Source organism: Muntiacus reevesi, chromosome 7, assembly GCF_963930625.1.
Source record: "Muntiacus reevesi chromosome 7, mMunRee1.1, whole genome shotgun sequence".
Lineage (NCBI taxonomy): Eukaryota > Metazoa > Chordata > Mammalia > Artiodactyla > Cervidae > Muntiacus > Muntiacus reevesi.
In genome coordinates, this window is record NC_089255.1 from 72,332,931 (window position 1) to 72,352,637 (window position 19,707).

General features: G+C 36.4%; 1 protein-coding gene across 1 annotated transcript in view; it reads right to left on the bottom strand.

Moving 5' to 3' along the window:
* KCNH5 (potassium voltage-gated channel subfamily H member 5) overlaps positions 1 to 19,707 on the bottom strand; it is a 361,713-nt gene that overhangs the window by 299,322 nt on the left and 42,684 nt on the right. Inside the window, exons 4-5 of the mRNA XM_065941253.1 lie at positions 16,466 to 16,594; positions 3,899 to 4,014 (exon numbers count right to left, since the gene is read on the bottom strand). Coding sequence (XP_065797325.1) covers positions 3,899 to 4,014; positions 16,466 to 16,594 — 245 coding nt within the window. The remainder of the gene's footprint in view (positions 1 to 3,898; positions 4,015 to 16,465; positions 16,595 to 19,707) is intronic.

Genomic DNA, 19,707 nt, shown 5'->3' on the forward strand with positions numbered 1-19,707 from the left:
CGCCCTGTTAGGTATGTTCCAAGAAAAACTCCAAAACTCTCCCAATATGAAGAATTTTTGCTCCCTAACTTTCTCCAAATTACATCTAGTATCTGCAACAAGTTAGGAAAGTTACTCTGGAGAAATTCAGCTAACCTTTCACCAGCAAAGCAAACTGATGAACTTACATATTTAACTGTATCTTTGTCGTTCTTAGTTAGTTACCTCAGAATATTTTGTGAGTGCCCAGTAAGTGCTCAGTACAGTCTTGGTAACTTGATTAGCTATTTTGTCATCTTTTGCACCCATAAGACACAAGATGATTATGTAAAACATGTCAACAGCAAAATTTCTAGCTGCCTTGGAGTTCTGTCCTCATTCCTTTTCTCTTTGGTTTCAATACACTCTGTATGGGTAACATCACCCAGTCCTCTGACTGGGTGTTAAAACAGCCATATCTGTAAGGATGATACCAAGGCCTGTAACTCAAACCCAGATACCCCTTGAGAGGCAGACTCATAAATCCCACTTCCTTTTAAAGATCTCCACTTGAATTTCCTGTCAGTAACTTCAAACTTAGTATGCACAAGAGTAAAACTACTATCATTGTTCCCAAACCTCCTTTTCTTCCTCTTCTATCTGAGATTTTATTAACCAACAGTAGCCACCATCTTTTAAAGTGCTGCACTCAATATGCCAGCAAATTTGGAAAACTCAGCAGTGGACACAGGACTGGAAAAGGTCAGTTTTCATTCCAATCCCAAAGAAGGGCAATGCCAAAGAACATTCAAACTACCATATAAGTGCACTTATTTCACAAGCTGGTAAGGTTATGCACAACATCCTTCAAGCTAGGCTTCAGCAATACATGAACTGAGAATTTCCAGATGTACCAGCTGGATTTAGAAAAGGAAGAGGAAACAGAGATCAAATATTTTGCCAATATCCACTGGATCATAGAAAAAGCAAGAGAATTCCAGAAAAACATCTACTTCTGCTTCATTGACTATGCTAAAGTCTGATTGTATGGATCACAACAAAATGTGGGAAATTCTTAAAGAGATGGGAATACCAGACCACCTTACCTGTCTCCTGATAAACCTGTATGCAAGTCAAGAAGCAACAGTTAGAACCAGACATGAAACAACTGACTGGTTCAAAATTGGGAAAAGAGTACTACAAGGCTGTATGTTGCCACCCTGCTTATTTAACTTATATGCAGAGTGCATCAGTGAAATGCTAGACTGGATGAATCATAAGCTGGAATCAAGATTGCCAGGAGAAACATCAACAGCTTCAGATATGCAGGTGATACTACCCTAATGGCAGAAAGTAAAGAGGAACTAAAGAGCATCTTGATGAGGGTGAAAGAAGAGAGTGAAAAACCTGGCTTAAAACTCAACATTCAAAAAAACTAAGATCTTGGCATCTGGTCCCATCACTTCATGGCAAGTACAAGGGGAAAAAATGAAAGTAGTGATAGATATTATCTGGTGGGGCTCCAAGAATCCACCTGCAATGCAAGAGGCCTAGTTCAATTCCTGGATTGGGAAGATTCCCTGGAGAAGGGAAAGGCTACCCACTCCATTATTCTGGTCTGGAGAATTCCATGGACTGTAGTAGTCCTTGTGGTTGCAAAGAGCTGGTCACAACTGAGCAACTTTCACTTTCGCTTTCAAAATCCCTGCAGATGGTGACTGTAGCCATGAAATTAAAAGGCACTTGCTCCTTGGGAGAAGAACTCTGAAAAACCTAGAAAGAATATTAAAATGCAAAGACATCACTTTGCTGACAAAGGCCCACAGAGTCAAATTATGGTTTTTCCAGTAGTCATATACAGATGTGAGAGTTGGACTAATGGTCCAGAAGACTGAGCACTGAAGAACTGATGCTTTCAAACTGTGGTGTTGGAAAAAACTTGAGAGTCGCTTGCACTGTAAGGAGATCAAACCAGTCAATCCTCAAGGAAATCAATCCTGAATATTCATTGGAAGTACTGATGCTGAAGCTAGAGCTCCAATACTTTGTCCAACCGATGGGAAGAACAACTCACTGGAAAAGACCCTGATACTGGGAAAGATTGAAGGCAAAAGGAGAAGAGGGAGGCAGAGAATGAGATGGTTAGATACCATCACCAACACAATAGACATGAATTTGAGCAAACTCTGGGAGTAACGAAGGACAGGAAAATTTGGCGTGCTGCAGTCCATGGGATCACAGAGCTGGATACAACTTAACAACTGAACAACAGCAACAATACTATCTGTCCATCCAGTTGTTCAAGCCAAAAACATAGAGTTGTCCTTGACTCATCCCCTTTCTCACATTCATTTCTAACCCATCAACAAATGTGTTGACTCTAATCTTAGTACATCTGCAATCTGCCCTCTTCTGCTACTGGCTCCCTTGCTTAAGGTCAGAGTTGTCCTAACTGAATTACTACTAGAACCTCTTAACTTGTTTCTCTAGTTACCATTTCAACATAGAGCCACTAGGTCAAACAAGGGTTCTTGACCATTTTGTGCCATGGGTCTCTCGGGAATCTGGTGACTTCTATGGATGTCAACTTCTTAGAATAATGTTTTCAAATTAATATAGTTAAAACAGGATTACAAATACCATTGAGACCAATCTCCCTTTGAGAGGTTTGTGAAGCACAAATATGACAATGTCATTTCCCTGGCACATGGGACACCAACCACCACTGTTCACTATATACCACCTTAACCTTTCCTTTCCTACCTGACTTCATCCACATTGAATTCACAGTCAAAGCCACCATACTATCTCATTGCTGAGTCTTTGGACATGTTGGACTCTCTTGCATAAATGACCTTCATCTCTTCTTCACTACATTTTTCCTTCAAGAATTCACTCAGCCCAATAATTCTGGAGAAAACTCTAATTTGAAAAGATACACACACCCCAATATTTATAACAGAACTATTTATAATAGCCAAGACATGGAAGTAATCTAAATGCCCATGGACAGAGGAATAGATGAAGATGTGGTACATATATACAATGGAATATTACTCATCCATTACAAAGAATGAAATAATGCCATTTTCAGCAACATGGATGGATCTAGAGATTATAAAACTACGTGAAGTAAGTCAGACAAAGGAAGACAAATATGATATATTACTTATATATAGAATACAAAATATGATACAAATTAACTTATTTACAGAATAGAAACAGACTCACAGACTTTGAAAACAAACTTAAAGTAACCAAAGGGGAAGGGGGGAGTGAAAAATTAGGAGCTTAGAATTAGCAGATACAAACTACTGTGCATAAAATAGATAAACATCATATATTTAAAATCTTATAACTACTATATATCCAATGTCTTATAATAACCTATGATTCAAAGAATATGAAAAAATATATACTATATTATATATATATATATATAATCACTTTGCTGTATACCAGAAACCAGTAACACAATATTATAAATCAACTATAATCTAAAAAAAAAAAAAAACTCACTTAGCCCAGGTATCATCTCATTCAGGTACCACCTCCCTTCTCTGCTGGATATTTAACTCCTTGATGATAGGGTCCATGGCCTATTCATCTTTATATCCTTTCATAGCACTAAGCAAAGAGCAAACCCTCAATAAGTCTATGCTGCACACACAAGTGAATGAACGAACTTTCTATCTCATTTGCTCAAAGAAAACCTCATATTCTACAGACATCACCTAAGATGTTGTAAAGAACCTTCCCATTGTCAAAGCAGGAAAGCATAAAAAGAAATATATGAAATTTCTGCAATTCTACAAGGGAAAATCAATTAGCACATAAGTATTTGTAAAATAATGGCTAGAAACATCAATATTGAGACATTTGGATGGGGGAAATGTACCACCACCAGCATGCTGAGAGGTAAAGTTAATCTTGCACTTACTTCAGCTAGTCTTGAATGTTTGTGGACCACCTCTGTTTTATTCATTGGCGTGAGCTGTTGCAAAACACTTCGGCTATTTGTCAAAGCCCGTGTCAATCGAGCAAATTTTGTCCAACCTTAAAAATAAGGAAAGAAAGTCTCAGTTTTTCACACATAATGAATATAGAAGTCAATATTCTTGCTCATATTCAAGGGATCTCAGAAATAACATAAGTAATGAAAAGTTAGCACTTCATGCTAATGAAAATGCAGAACTATTGAAAAGTATCAACCTAAAGCATTTTATTTTTACACAGGCATCATCATATATTTCAAGTGCAGTTATAAAATAATAAGCAACTTTAAAAAAAATAATAATAATAAGCAACTTTTATGTGTGATCTTTGTGTTTTGTGCAAATCTATTAATATCGTATAGTTCAAGCAGCTAGGTGTCCATAAAATTCTATCCTCCCCCTTGCATTGTATAGGTTTGTTATTGGGAAACAGTTGCCCAGCCAGGAATGCAGTTTCCAGCATTCTTGTGCCTCTAGGTATGGGCATGTCTCTAGTTCTCACCAATGGAATGGGAGCAAAAGTGATGTGTGTCACTTCCACACATGCAACAACTTAAGAGGCAAGTGAAACTTCTCCATACTTTCTCTCTCCTTCTGCTAGCTGTATGAAAATGACAATAAGGCCCCAGGGGATGGCAAAGCCACTGAATCAGAGCACAGAAGAATGCCATATGCCAAGGATCAATTGCTTGGATTGTTATATGAGCAAGAAATAGGCTTCTATTGTGTTAAACTACTTAAGTTGGGGGGTATTTATTATAGAAGGTAGCATTACCATAATAAAAACAGTCTTATTGTATACTTATGTGAAGATATACATACATAAGAGAATAAAGTCCAACTTCAACAAATCTCACATACTGTAGTTCGTATCACACACCTCCATCTTCTTTGTAACATAGCAAAATGTTATTTCTCTCTTACTAACAATTTCACTGGTATTTAAAGATTATTTTGGGACTATATAGAATCTTTAATCATGTTTTCTAAAAGTGTAGTAACTTTAACTTCTGAGGGTAAGGAATGTGAATTTAATAAAAAAAGAAATTTCTTCCATTATTTCCATTATTAAAATCATTAATTTTTCATTATTAAGCTAATTAACTTTAAGGAAATGTCAATGAGATGTGACCAAGTGGAAGGAACAAACCCAACCAGTTTGCTCCTATCTCAATCAGCCTTTCTCTAGCTATCCCCAAAAGCTCTAATCTATTACAAACTCCAGTAAGATCATTTGATAATTTCCACATTATTACCTTTAACTAGGGTATTTACCAAACAACTCCTTAAAAATGAAAACTCGTGATGGTCCAATGGAATGACTCTAATGGAACTGATGAAATTTCAGACAATGTGACAAAAAATGAAGGAAGAAATCCTGAGTAGACACAACCAAATGTCTTTCAAGCCACACAAGGTAGATGACATCATACTTTACTGCCATTTTTCAATCTAATTCTGGCTTCATTTAGGCTTTATATTGGCCCATCAATTCAGCTCACTCTATGATATCAACTATTGGATTGGGGAAAAGAATAAACTGGTACTGGTTGATAGAAGATTTTTTATTCTTTTTCATTAATGGTGCTCATCCTAGTGACTAGAATGTTAGGTTTTGGAAATTGTATACAACCCTAAAGTTTGCCCTGTGCAATATGCTAGAAAAACAAGGAAGTACCAGATATGCTATCAACTCTAAGAACTAAACATCAACATAAAACACTATCAAGCAATCTATATCACCAACTTAGACTTTTCTTCCAAGTACTAGACCTATGTCTAATTGGCCATTGGTCACCTCTTACTCAGATGACTCTTAACATGTTCAAAACTGATCTTATCATCACCTTCTCCCCACATCTCCAACTCTGCTTTTATCGTGGATTCTTGGTCTCAGTGAATGACTCAACAATATTTCCAGCTGTCTGAATCAGAAACTTGATATTCACCAGCCTCCTTCACTATCACATCACACACACACACACACACACACACACACACACACACACACACATACACACACACACATCCAATTCCTTCCATAGATATCCTAAAATTTAATCTCCTTTCTCCATCTCTAATATGTCATGTCATATATATCATCTTTCACCTGAGTTAGACAGTAGCTCCTAAAAACTATAGTCTATATTCTGTTCTCTGACCACATATTTCCCACATTGATGCCATAGCTCTTTCTACAGCACAAGTTTTACTATGCCCTTCTCCCATTTTAAATTCTTTAAGAGATCCCTAAAGGCCTTCAGGATAACACTGATTATCCTTGGTATATGTATCATTTAGTCTCTGACCCTAAAGATTTGCTCTTCATCCATCTCCTTTTACTTCTCATACACACTCTGTATTCAAATCACTACCAAATTAAAATGACAAATTGAAAAACAAAACTAAATCCATTAGGAATTCTTTGTTCACCCTATGACATTCAATGCTTTCATGCTTTCACACGTTATAATCATGCTGCCTGCTTGAAATGCTTTTTCCCTTCCCATCATTCTGGCTAATGCTTACTGGTACCTCCAAACTCAAAGCATCCTGGGATCCACTGGAAGCTTCTTGGATGCACCCATGAGAGATATACTCTCCTTTGTGCATTCACACTATAGGATACATACCTCACACGGCACTAACAATACTAATGCAGTCATTGATGAGCATGTCAGTCACTCCCATTAAACTGCCATTCTTCTCTCCATTCTCAGAACTTGGTAGAGGCTTGCCATAAAATAGACCTTTAATTGACTAACTAATCAAAAGTTATTTGTAACTTTAAAAATAGAATTTAAAAATAAGCTGCATTTTTATTATCATGAACATTAACATGAAATATTGCCACATATTATCATCACTGGATTTTGGTTTGGTTTTTGATTTGTTGGGTTAAAATGATAAGGATGTCCTCAGATGACAGCAACTATATTGGCAGCAGGTATATTAAAATATTTCCTGTTGATCATTTCTCTTTTTACAGCAACTGAGTATTATAATTGCAGTGAATATTTTTAGAAACTTCCAAGTCAACATTGATTCAGTTTCCTTTCTTTTCTTTTTCTCTGGCTGAGCCACAAGTCTTGCAGGATCTTAGCTCCCTGATCAGAGATCAAACTCAGGCCCTCAACAATGAAAGCACAGAGTCCTAGCCACTGGACTGCCAAGAATTACTGCAAGTCAATCTTATACTAACTCAAGGTTCATATTTCTAAGATGAATAATGTTGCACCTATTAGTACATCTGATTATTGGATTAAAACAGAAGATAATTTTTATTCCCTGTGTGTGATAATGGTTTGTTCAGAAAATATTTTTAAAAAATTAAAGGAGACATCAAAGGAATAAATTCAGTAACACATGGAAGAATATAAATCATCAAATACCATGTGTTCACTCCTTTCCTAGGATAGTACAAAGGAGCAAATGCGGGAGGAAGGATAAACATAACAATGAATGCTTATCATCATCCTCTGGTTTTCTATTTCAAGAATCATGAGTACACACTACAGTTTTTTAATGTGGAAGCAGCAGTTCCTCATTTAAACATAAGACAATTGTGCCTGTGTATGTGTATCTCATCATACACATGAAGTCAACGTAATCAAGAACTATTTCATCCCTTTACCTTATTTCAATGTCCTGGAGGAAGACAAAATGTTAAAACTGTGAAAATAAAACATGGTAAATAGTAGAAAGAAACAGAAAGAAAAACGTTAATTCTTCATTCTGAAATTTTCACACAGTGTATTCTGAGTGAGACAACCCTTAAACATAGATGAAAATGGAGTTTACTGCATGATATGACTTTTAGGTGTCAGATTTTATTCTTTCTATCCCTGGTTGTCTAGTTCCACGACTGTCACATAGTGGGCACTAGACACATTTCTGAATGAATGAGAACATTTTAAAAAGTTAAATAGAAATTAACACGGCATCCAGATTATATGTATTAATAGTTAAAATTAGAATATAAAGAAGCAAATCTTCTGATTTTCTATGTTCAGCTCTTAGCAGATACTAATACAACTCTGTCTTGTGAAGGAAGGGCTTTGGGTTGGAGAAGCTAGAAAGGGTATGGTAGAGGGTTGAGGAGGAAGTGTAGAGGACTATAATTTTTCTCTCAAAATGAAAACTGGGAAGTTGCTAACAGAAAAAAAAAAAAAATGTGGTGACAATTGTCAAACTGACTCAGACATACTGAGAAAAGGTTTAGAAGGAAATATCAATACTTGGTAAGGATTCTTCCTAGAGAAAGCAAAGGCAGTTGTCTAATCATTTAACCATTTAAGCACTTCAATATCAAAATGCTCGCAGAGCTAGAAAACCAATGCAAAGCCAGGGAGTGTTTTGATTCGCATTTAAATCAAAGGGAGCACTCAAAGATGCACTCCCTAAATTGCTCAATGATCTTTTGTCTCTGGTGAGAGCTTTCTGGCAGTCCTCATTTCTAAACAGCATTATTTTCTTTATGCTGTCCCTCTGTCCTCACTCTCAGCAGATTACCTTATCAAATATATTATTGAAAAAACAGAAGAGAGAAGAAACACAACAGCCTTCAACCTCCGTTTCTGTTCCCTCCATCTCAAGTTCCACCCAACCATAGTAACTGATTCTTGCCTGTACCTTTATTATCTCAGAGAATTAGGCATTTGCTCTTTTCTGATGATCATGTATATATTCTACTTACGAACATTTAAGTGGCTTTTAGATTTTTCACTATCACTAACAACGCCACAGTGAATTTCCTTATACCTATATACCTTTGTGCTCTTGGATACATCTGGAATTGCCCGTGTGACTAAATGAATTAGTTTATTTGATCTGTCAGCAGCCCCCACTAAACAGTCAAACTTTGAAAAAGTTAAGCAGTCACACTGTCTAGGTCAGAGGGAAAAAAAGGCATATCAGCAGTTCTAACTTTCCCCAGCGATACATTTACTGATTTCACCTTTACTGAGACCTAACTGGTGTGACTGATTATTCAGCACAGTTCGCTGATGTTACTTAGATGTGGTCGATATGGGGTAATGTGAACAGACAGCTGAATATGAAGAGCCTAATACTTGCTCTATAAGTTGTTCATGGCATTATGAGAACATTTGTTCTCCTAAAAGCTTAGGATGCCAACTCCTTCTTAATAAAACATTAGTTTACCTCTATTGGGTTGCAATTAACCTCTTTGTCATGGACTGCCTAATCTTAAAAATAAAAGGAAGTCACAGAAGCAGTTCAATCAATCTACTAGATTGCAACACAAGATTCTAATCTATAAGAAAAAAGCTTAGGTAAACAATTATACTCTTGGCCAAAGAGACTGCATGGTATAATTACTCATATTTCATCTGTTGTTTCCTCTCTAAAGAAAACCATTGGCTTCCTACAAGGGGAAGGCTGCTATTTTTGCTGTTATTTTCATTCTACAGGAACTTTTTTTGTCTCAATTATTGGCACAAAGATGCCATAACTATTTGGCACAGGATATTTCACACTGTTAAGTGTCTTGGCAGTTTTTGAATCTGTTTGAAAATACTGTACTGTATAAATGGGCAGAGATTTGAACCATCGCTTTTAGAACACATATGGATAATCAACAGAATGAATTTCTTGGCTGTAATTTTTCCCAACTGTGTTATTATAAATGATGTATCAGGTACCAATGACTGGTAATCTGAGCAACAGTCCCAGGACCTCAGTATCAGAAACAAAAGATAACAAAAACACCTCTCCCTCCTTGAATTATCATCAGTAAATTCTGTTGATTCAAAACAGTACAGCCCTGTCGGAATCAGACTGTTCTCAACCTGTGCTTCATCTTTTAGGGAAAAAGGAGAGCAGAGGGTTTAAGGTGGCCAAACCCCAGTAAGCATCCACTGGAAAGGGATAAGGCAGCATGGTCCAATAGAGAGAACACTGGATTGAAAATCGGTCAGACTTTGAGTGTCAGAATCTTCAACAGCAAATGGAGGTAATAACACTAATTTTCAGAATTATAGGAATGAGCTATAAAGAATACAAAGCTCCTGACACATATTAATTGCTTCATCAAGACTGGTTTCTTCTCCTTCAATAGTTTCTGCTACCACTCATCATGTATATATAAGTTGACATCACCCAGTGCCATTCATTTTAAAGGCAGAAATTCATCTAGAATGAAGTGTTGGTGATCATTAAGATTCATTATGAGGAAGCACTACTCTCAAATTAGTTGGCTGCCATAACACTCTAGTTACCATTCCAGATACAACTTAGAAGTACAATTCACAGTTAGCCAATTTACTCATGTTTTTGACCTATATGTCTGAGTTTTTTGGTAAAAATACCAACATAAGCCAAAGGAGACTGATACCAATTTCAATGAATTTTGACACATTCTTAAAAGATATGGGCCTTTGTTCCAATCACTGCCCTTTTCCACATTAAAAAAGGTAAAATGGCCTTGTTCTGGAAATTTTTTTCAAAGTTATATCCTGGTTTTCCTATGTGTGGATTCACTTGTTTGTTCTGCATTTAAAACACTATTTTCTATATCCCCAGCCAAGCTTTTATTATTTAAGTATTGCTTCCAATTTTTGCAAACACCTTCAACCTACTCTGTTGCAAATATCCTCAGCTCCTTGATCCCTTCTCCCTGATCCTTGAGCCCCCTGACTCTTTTCATCTTGCTCACCTAACCAGATCCCAACTCTGGTTAGATCCAACTCACCTACTTCACCATCTACACACCTTTGACTATACTAGGGTGGAGTAAACACATAATCACACACATAGATATGAACGAAATGTATGGTCACAAATCTCACGTGGACCTCAGTGCTGCACTGAAAACCTGCTGAATTTCGCCTTAGCCACTCACTGCTCCTCTCTCTACACAACTGTTTCATATCTCCTCCTCCTCTCCCCTTCAAACCCTCCTTACTACCTCACCATCCTTACTCTCAGCTGATAACCACGTTTCCTCTTTTACTGAGAAAATAAGAGTAACCAGAAGAAAGCTTCCATTATATATCTTTCTTTTTTCACACCACCCTTCTCCCCATTAGGATATAATGGAAGGAACTTAGTATCTCCAAGACCTAGTTAATAGTGCCAGCACCATACTGTGTGCTCAGTCAGCATGCTTGGTTGGGGAAATATAAATAAATAAAATAAACAAAAAGAAAAAATACTCCTAGAAGAGTCACAAAAAGGCTCATGTTAAGTAACTCTGGTGCCCAAGGTTGAATCTAAAGTAACATTACTATATATGTAGAATCTACAAAAATGGTACAGATGAACCTATTTTCAAGGCAGGAAGAGAGATGCAGACATAGAGAATGGACATTGGGCATGGTGCAGGGCGGGGCAGGGTGGGGTGAAGAGAGAGAGAGAGAGATTAGGATTAACATATATACACCACCGTGTGTTAAATAGGTAGTTGGTGAGAAGCTTCTATAAGCACACGTTCAGCAAGGTGTTCTGTGATGATTTAGAGAGGTGAGAGGAGGCTGTGGGAGGGAGCTCCAAGAGGGAAGGGATGTATGTATGTATATGACTGATTCACTTGATCAAACAGCAGAAACTAACACAAAATGCAAAGCATTTATATTCCAATAAAAAAATAAGATTGCTGCCTCCATGTTCAATGATCTATATTTGAATCATATTGATACTCTGGTGTTATCATGAAATCTCATCTGCTCTTTCCCAAAAGTTCTATGGTCCCCTTTGCTCAAAAAGTTGAAAGATGCATTTTTGCACCAAATTTTCAAAATATACTTTCTGATATGCTAGTTTCATAGGGACAGTAGGATGATTGCTTAATGGCATAAATATTTTAGTTCTATTGAATTTTTCATATTAAATTTACAGCTCACATGAATAATAGAAAGTAGCTCATATACACCATTCACAGTTACATTGTGCAATACTGTTTTAGAAATCTGTTATGTATCTGAAAGGTGTGGAGGAGTCTCAAAATGAAAATCTATTTAAAATAAGCTCTTCCACTACAAATTCTGGTTTGGGAAAGAGATATTTTACTCTAAGGTTTTCACAATGAGGTTTGATTTTCCGTATAAACTTTAATTTACAGTTCTATCAAACAGATTACTCAAAAATCAAGTGGTCTAAGTTGTCTCAAGTTTATTTAAATGGAGTTCATTTTTGTAAGAATAAAATAATGCATTCAAAAGAGAGAGAGCTCTATGAGTCTGATGAAAGGATGCAGAGAGATGGATGTAGAGGCAGATAAATGGAGAGCAATTAGCTTGAGAAATAAAGGTCAGTCTTTCAATATGAGCACCCTTTCTCCCAACCTCATTGTAAAATGCTGCCAACTTTTAGTTTCCATAAACAGCTACCACCATTAATGCTCAGCAGGTCAAACCTGTGAGAAAGCACTGTACTTTTCTTGGCCAACTTTACCTGTGCCATGAAGTCAGTTAAAGTGAATGAGAAACACAATAACCATTAAATATGGAAGTTAAAAATGTATAAATATTTTTGAGGGGAAAAGTCTGTGGTTTTTTACTCAGTCTGGCTATCATTCATGTATGAAGGCAAGTAAAATTCACCTGAGGAATATGTTGGGTCACAAGTCATATGCCAATCATTTATCTTTTATTTTAGAATATAGCACTTTACCAAAATTTACAAACAATTCACTGAAGCTCAATATTAAAAAAACAAATGATCCAATCAAAAAATAGGCAGAAGACAAGAATAGATATTTCTCCAGAGAAGACATACAGATGGCCGGCCAAGAGGCACATGAAAAGATGTTCAACATCACTAATTATTATATGTGAAAAACAAATCAAAACTATAATGATATATCACCTCACACTTGTCAGAATGACCTTCATCAAAGTCTACAAGCAATAAATACAAACAAGGGTGGGGACAAAAGGCAACTCTCCCATTCTGTCAGTGGGAATGTAAATTGGTGCAGCCGCTATGGAAAACAGTATGGAGATTCCTTAAAAAACTAAAGAGAGAGCTACCATGTAACCCAGCAATCCCACGCCTGAGCATATATCAGAAGAAAAACATGCTTCGAAAGGACATGTGCACTGCGATGTTCACTGAAGCACCATTTACAATAGCCAGGACATGAAAGCTAAAAGTCCATCAAGAGATGAATGAAGATGTGGTGTAAATATATATATATATTTTATATATATATATATATGACTATAACTCAGTCATTAAAAAGAATGAAACAATGCCATCTGTAGCAACATGGATGGACCTGGAGATTATCAAAATAAATGAAGTAAGTCAGACAGAGAAAGTCAGACAAATATCATAAGATATCACTTATATGCAGAATGTTTAAAAATGATACAAACAAATATATACAAAACAGAAGCAGACTAACAAGCTTATGGTTACCAGGGGGAAAATGTAGAGGGAGGGACAGATTGGGAGACTGACATGTGCACATTGCTATATTTAAAATGGATACCAATAAGGACCTACTGTATAGCATAGGGAATTCTGAGCAATACTTTGTAATAAATTAAATGGGAGAAGAATTTGAAAAAGAATAGACATGTTTATATATAACTGAATCACTTTGCTGTATACCTGAAACTATTAATAACACAACATAGTTAATCAACTCTACAAATATATCATATATCATTTTATTTTAGCATAAAATAAAAATTAAATATATATATATGGCACTTTAAGATACAGACAGCTGTGAGCTGCAGGTTTTTCATAAATATTTCTTGTCAAGTTAAGGAAGTTCCCTATTCCTACTTTGCTGTGAGTTTTTATCATGAACAATTATTGGGTGTGGCGAAATGCTTTTTCTATGCCAACTGATATGATCAAATCAATTTTCTTCTTTAACCTGATATCAATACGATGACTGAGTGAGAGGTTTTTGAATTTTGAAACATCTTTCCATGTGGAATAAATCTCACTTAGTCATTAAGTGTAATTCTTTTAACACACCCTCGCAATCTATTTTTGTTGAGGACTTTTATATCTACATTCACGAGAAATGTTGGTCTGTAATATCTTTTTCTGGTTTTGGTATGATGGAACAACTGGCTTCATAGAATGAGTAAGGAGAGTTTTCTCTACCACTGTTTTCTGGAAAAGACTATGAATTCACCAATGAAACTATCTGCACTTCTTATTTTGGAACTGTATTAATTATTAGCTTATTTAATAGATATAGGACAATTCAGCTTATCTATTCCTCCTATTATGAGTTTTGGTAGTTTGTGTCTTTCAAGGAATTGGTCCATTTTAACTAAGTTATCGATTCAGTGGCTATCAAATCACTCAAAGTATTTCTTTACGTGCTTTTATGCTCATGGGATATGTAGTGATGGCCCTTCTTTAATTTCTGGTAATGGTAATTTGTGCCTTCTCCCTTTTTCTTGGTTATCCTGGCTAGAGGTTTGCTAACTTTAACATTCTTTTCCAAGAATCAGCTTTTGGGTTGCAGTGATTCTCTCTAATTTTTTTCTATTTCATTGATTTCTACTCTAAGGTTTATTACTTCTTGTCTTCAGCTTGCTTTGGTTTAAATTACTCTTCTTTGTCTAGTTGCCTAAGGTGAAAGCTTAGCTATTTAGTTTCATATCTTTCTTCATTTCAAATATATGCATTTAATGATATGCATTTCCCTTTAAGCACTGCTTTTACATCTCAGAAACTTGATATGTCATATTTAAATCTTCATTTAGTTCAAAATATTTTTATAATTTATCTTAAGACTTCTTCCTTGACCCGTGGGGTATTTAGAAATCTGTTAATTTCCAAATATTTGGGGATTTTTCCACCTGTCTTCCTCTCATTGATTCCTGTCTTAGCTCCACTGTGATCTGAGAACATACCTTGCAACATTTATACTCTTTTAAAGCTTTTAAAGTGTGTTTTATGGCCAGAATATTATCTGTCTAATGAATGAGAAAAATATGCATTCTGCTGCTGTTGGATGGAGCACCTTGAATTTGAGAAAAATATGCATTCTGCTGCTGTTGGATGGAGCACCTTGAATTTCAAAACAAAGGTGAAATAAACCTAAACACTATTAGAAAACTATTCTGTTAAAAATAGTATTACAATATATCCTAAACTTCCTAGATACCGGGTCTACAAGTAAAATCAGAGCAACAGATAGTACAAGTTGAAAAGTGAATACTTTATTTGAAATTTCAGGAGATGATTTTGTATACACATTTTCAGAAATAGTCACAATGAATTGCTCTCTGTCACACTTTAAATGATCTGCACTTCATAAAATTTTCCTCTTGCAATTTGATCCTAAACAGAAACTGAGCATACACACACATACATGAGTGAACATATGATACATGTATACACACACACATATATATATACACATGTAATTTTTCTCTGATTATGATTACAGTTGAAAAGATTAAAATTGCTGTGCCAGTTTTTTTTAAGAGGTAAAAAAATGCAATGTTTGTTAAATGAAAAGAAAACATTCCATTTTTAGTCTCCTAAGAGATAATTAAAAATACCATTTCATAAAAACTTCTTCTAAGGGTATTTAAAATTCTTCATTTATATGACATCAGTTTCTAATTTAAAAATAATTAGAGAGAATAAAATGAGAGTAAATTACATATAAAAGGGGATAGAAGCACATACCACTCACTAATGTCTTCTATAGTAGTCTCTCTGAATATTATAGTCAATAAGACTCAAATCAGAATGTTTGCATTTTACCAGCCGCTTTCTGGATGACAAAATTGTTCACATAATTAAACAACATCTACCCAAGAGAATCTACAACAACTAAATAAAGGAAGAAATGTAGCCTGAAAAAGTCAGCTATTCATGCTCTAATCAATATAACAAAATTCAATCAACTAATCAACTGTGCTCCAATAGGACTTCACCAAACAACCCCACAAGCTGTTATACTTTTTGTTTCTAAGTCTCAGTATGATAGAAGATGTTGAAATTTCCATATTGACTCAAAATTTATAATGCTCCGTGAAATCTCTTCCTTATAGTTCACCTCAATTTCTCTTATAACAAGTTAACCACCTAATATTTCAATGTCCTATTTCCATTCAAACTATATGATTGAATAAAATTGATTCTGGACAATTACTAGAATAAATATAAAGCCAAAGAAAGGCTATGTAGTAAAATCTTGTTTTAAAAGTTCAACCCATGGATATTGTTAAAATAATAATACTATATTTAAATGACCTGCTAATCCTTAAGTATGAAGGCAAGGGTGGGATGTTCTGAGAGAACAGCATTGAAACAAGTATACTATCAAGGGTGAAACAGACCACCAGCCCAGGTTGGATGCATGAGACAAGTGCTCAGGGCTGGTGCACTAGGATGACCCAGAGGGATAGGATGGGGAGGGAAGCGTGAGGGGGGATCGGGATGGGGAACACATGTAAATCCATGGCTGCTTCATGTCAATGTATGGCAAAAACCACTACAATATTGTAAAGTAATTAACCTCCAACTAATAAAAATAAATGAAAAAAGAAAAAAAAGAAAATTACCTTTTGTTGAATCATCCTCTATTGGCTGTTTAAACAACGTAATATCCTTGAAAGTGCAAAGGAACAAAACCACCTTTTCATGTTCATTTCTTATTGGTGCAATTTGCATATAAAACCAAACAGGGGTTCCTGTAAAAGAGAGAAAGGACAACAGCGTGATGCAGCCACCACAATGATTTGGTCTCCTGCTTTCCCTTCTCCTTCAGCCACAAACTGCTATGGCAGGAATCAGCACCAAAACAACAGTATTTTAATTACTGAAAAGAATCAGTATAAAGAATCGGCCAGCAGTGAGGGAGGCCTGGGTCAGGACAATCCCCTGAGTCAGGAAGATCCCCTGCAGAAGGGAATGGCTACCCACTCATGTGTTCTTGCCTAGAAATTTCCATGGATGGGGAGCCTGGTGAGCCACAGTCTCTGGGGTCACGAAGAGTTGGACATGACTGAGGGACTAACACGCCCACGTTTCTTTCAGTGTCGCCTTTAGATCTGGGTCTCTACACCACTGCCGCTTTCACCAGCTCCCTTCCATGTTCTCACCAGGTGTGAGCATTCCCATGTGCTTCTCCGTGTTACATCAAGAAGTGTTTCCAGTCGACTTCAACATCAATACCTGATGCTTTGATAAGTATTTCTCTTGCAGGAACTTCCGAATTGCTGTTTCTACCTCAAGGTTCTCTCATCAGTCAAACAGACTTAAACTCTTCCGCTTTGACCACATCCCCACATCAGAGAGACAGGATGTCAGCAACATTACAAGTCTGATATACAAAAAGTTATACCTGAAGACTTTAAGGCAGTGTTAAAGAAAAAAATGTCCCCAGGCCTTGAAAGTCTCACACCTCTTCATGAGACACTGCTTCCAACCTCCTTGCTCAAAGCATGAGCCTGGACTCTGTCACAATGATCTTCAAACAATATAGCTCCTGCAGACTTCAGAACACACAGTGTTTTAAAGTATTCAAGCCTTAGGATTTGGACAAATCAGAAATTGGCATTACATCAAATAATAAATATTTGAAGACACAAGAAATGCCTTCAAAGGAGTAATTACTCACTAAATGATAAAACACTGAGGGAATTTTCCATCAGAATCAAAATGATGCATTTTTCATTACAGTCTTTCCAAGCCACAGTGCAGTAAAGCCTCTCTGAATATTCTGTTTTAAAGACATATGGTCTTTTGTCAGGTTTAGGATTTGGGGAGTGAGATGTGCAGCTGTTAATATTTAATCTTTAGAGGAAAGATTTAGCCTGTTAGTGACTTTCAATGAAAACCCATAAGAAGCATCTCCATATCTGTGGTCAAAAATTGTCCGGTGATAATATAACCATAAAAGGAAATTTGCCATTTACACAGAATAGGTGACTTGACTACTGGATGCTAGAAGTCAAAGAATTCCAGAGAAGAGGTTTTTATAAATATTCAGTTCTGACAACCAGGTCCTTTGCAACCCCAGGGAGCCTACAGAAGGACACAGTCTTTTCCAAAACGATTACAGGATGAGACAGGGACCTCAAAAACAATCCCACCATCTCCCAGAAAGGCTTGTTCTTTGTTTTCTGCTTCTTATTTTACACAGTGTGTCCATGAACTGTGAGTGATGTGCACAGTTTGACAAATCACCAGACCCAGATGCTTGCAGATACATGGCCTGTGGCTGTTCCAACACAGTGAGCTTGAGGCAGTAGGTCACAAACAGAGAGAAAAGGGCATTAAAAATAAGTCGTTTTCCAAGGTCTGCTAGAAATCTAAACAGAAAGAGGTGATGTTACAGCTCAGACCTTCCAAGGAAAACAGCAACTTTTCAAATTTCGGCATTGAGTCAGAGCTGTTGTTAAAATTGCTTTCAGAAATCACAGTATACTTTTTCCAAGTTTAGTCACAGGCTCAGATTTCTCCAAGGAGGCTGAGTTTTGCTGCATGGGTGGTGAATATCTATATTCTGGATTTGAGTTCAAGGTGATGGAAAGTCTGGGAGAGTTAGGTAGAGAGACCTGTAGCTGCTGGAAACTCAATGCAGTGCCCTGGCATTGATTATTTTGAGTTGCCCTAGCTATCGCAGTTCTGCGTTTGTGCAAACAGAAAGATCCATTTTCAGTCATCCTCCCAGAGTCACTGCATTTTTTCTCAACAGTATAAGCAACCCGCTATAATCAGAGCAATGGGCCTAAAGAATTGAGGTTGCAAGCTGAAATGTCAATTGTGATACATATTAAACCAGATATCTCAACCTCCCCATTTGCAAATGGTGTTTAGCTAATTATTTAATGGAAGTGTTGGGAGGACTTGGCATTCAGGCCAAGATTTTGGCATTCCCAAAACAGCTCTCTACAGATGTGTGAATTTTTCTAAAATTAAAAAACATCATAAGAGCACAATTCTTTCAGTTGATGTTCAGAAGTCTTTAGCTAACTACCTACAAGATTGTTTAAAGCTGCTTTTAAGTATAGTAGAACTCCATTATAGCGCATGGACAATATCTATTCTTCATATTAAGGAAAAAACTCAATGCAGATACTATCCAGAAATGACAGGAGTTTTAATACAGAGTGCTATGTGCCATAACTCCTACTGACTCCAAACAGACAACTATGCATATATAAGTTATCTGAAAAGAACCAGATAGGCCTGAACAAGGGCCAGACAATTATTACAAGCTATTAAAATAAAGCAAACTATCCAAACCACCTTCATAGGAAACTTTGAGAAATGAAATATTAAAGTTATTGCTAACACGATTTAAAGGATATAAACAAAACAAAATTTCCACAAGATATTTTTGAGACAATCAGAAACTATGGATCTGACTTTGAAGCTTTAAAATCAGAAAAAAAAAAAAAAAAAGATTATTCTGTTCAAATCTCAGGGTAAAAATGACTTTAGTGAAGTAAAAGTCACTCAGTTGTGTCCAACTCTCCGCATGCCCATGAACTGCACAGTCCATGGAATTCTCCAGGTCAGAATACTGGAGTGGGTAGCCTTTCCCTTCTCCAGGGCATCTTCCCAACCCAGGGATCAAACCCGGGTCTCCCACATTGCAGGCGAATTCTTTACCAGATGAGCCACAAGGGAAGCCCAAGAATACTGGAGTGGGTAGCCTATCTCTTCTTCAGCGGATCTTCTCGACCCAGGAATCAAATCAGGGTCTCCTACATTGCAGGCAGATTCTTTACCAACTGAGCCATCAGGAAAGCCCCTAAAATGATCTTAGTAATATGGAATAATATTAAATCATTTG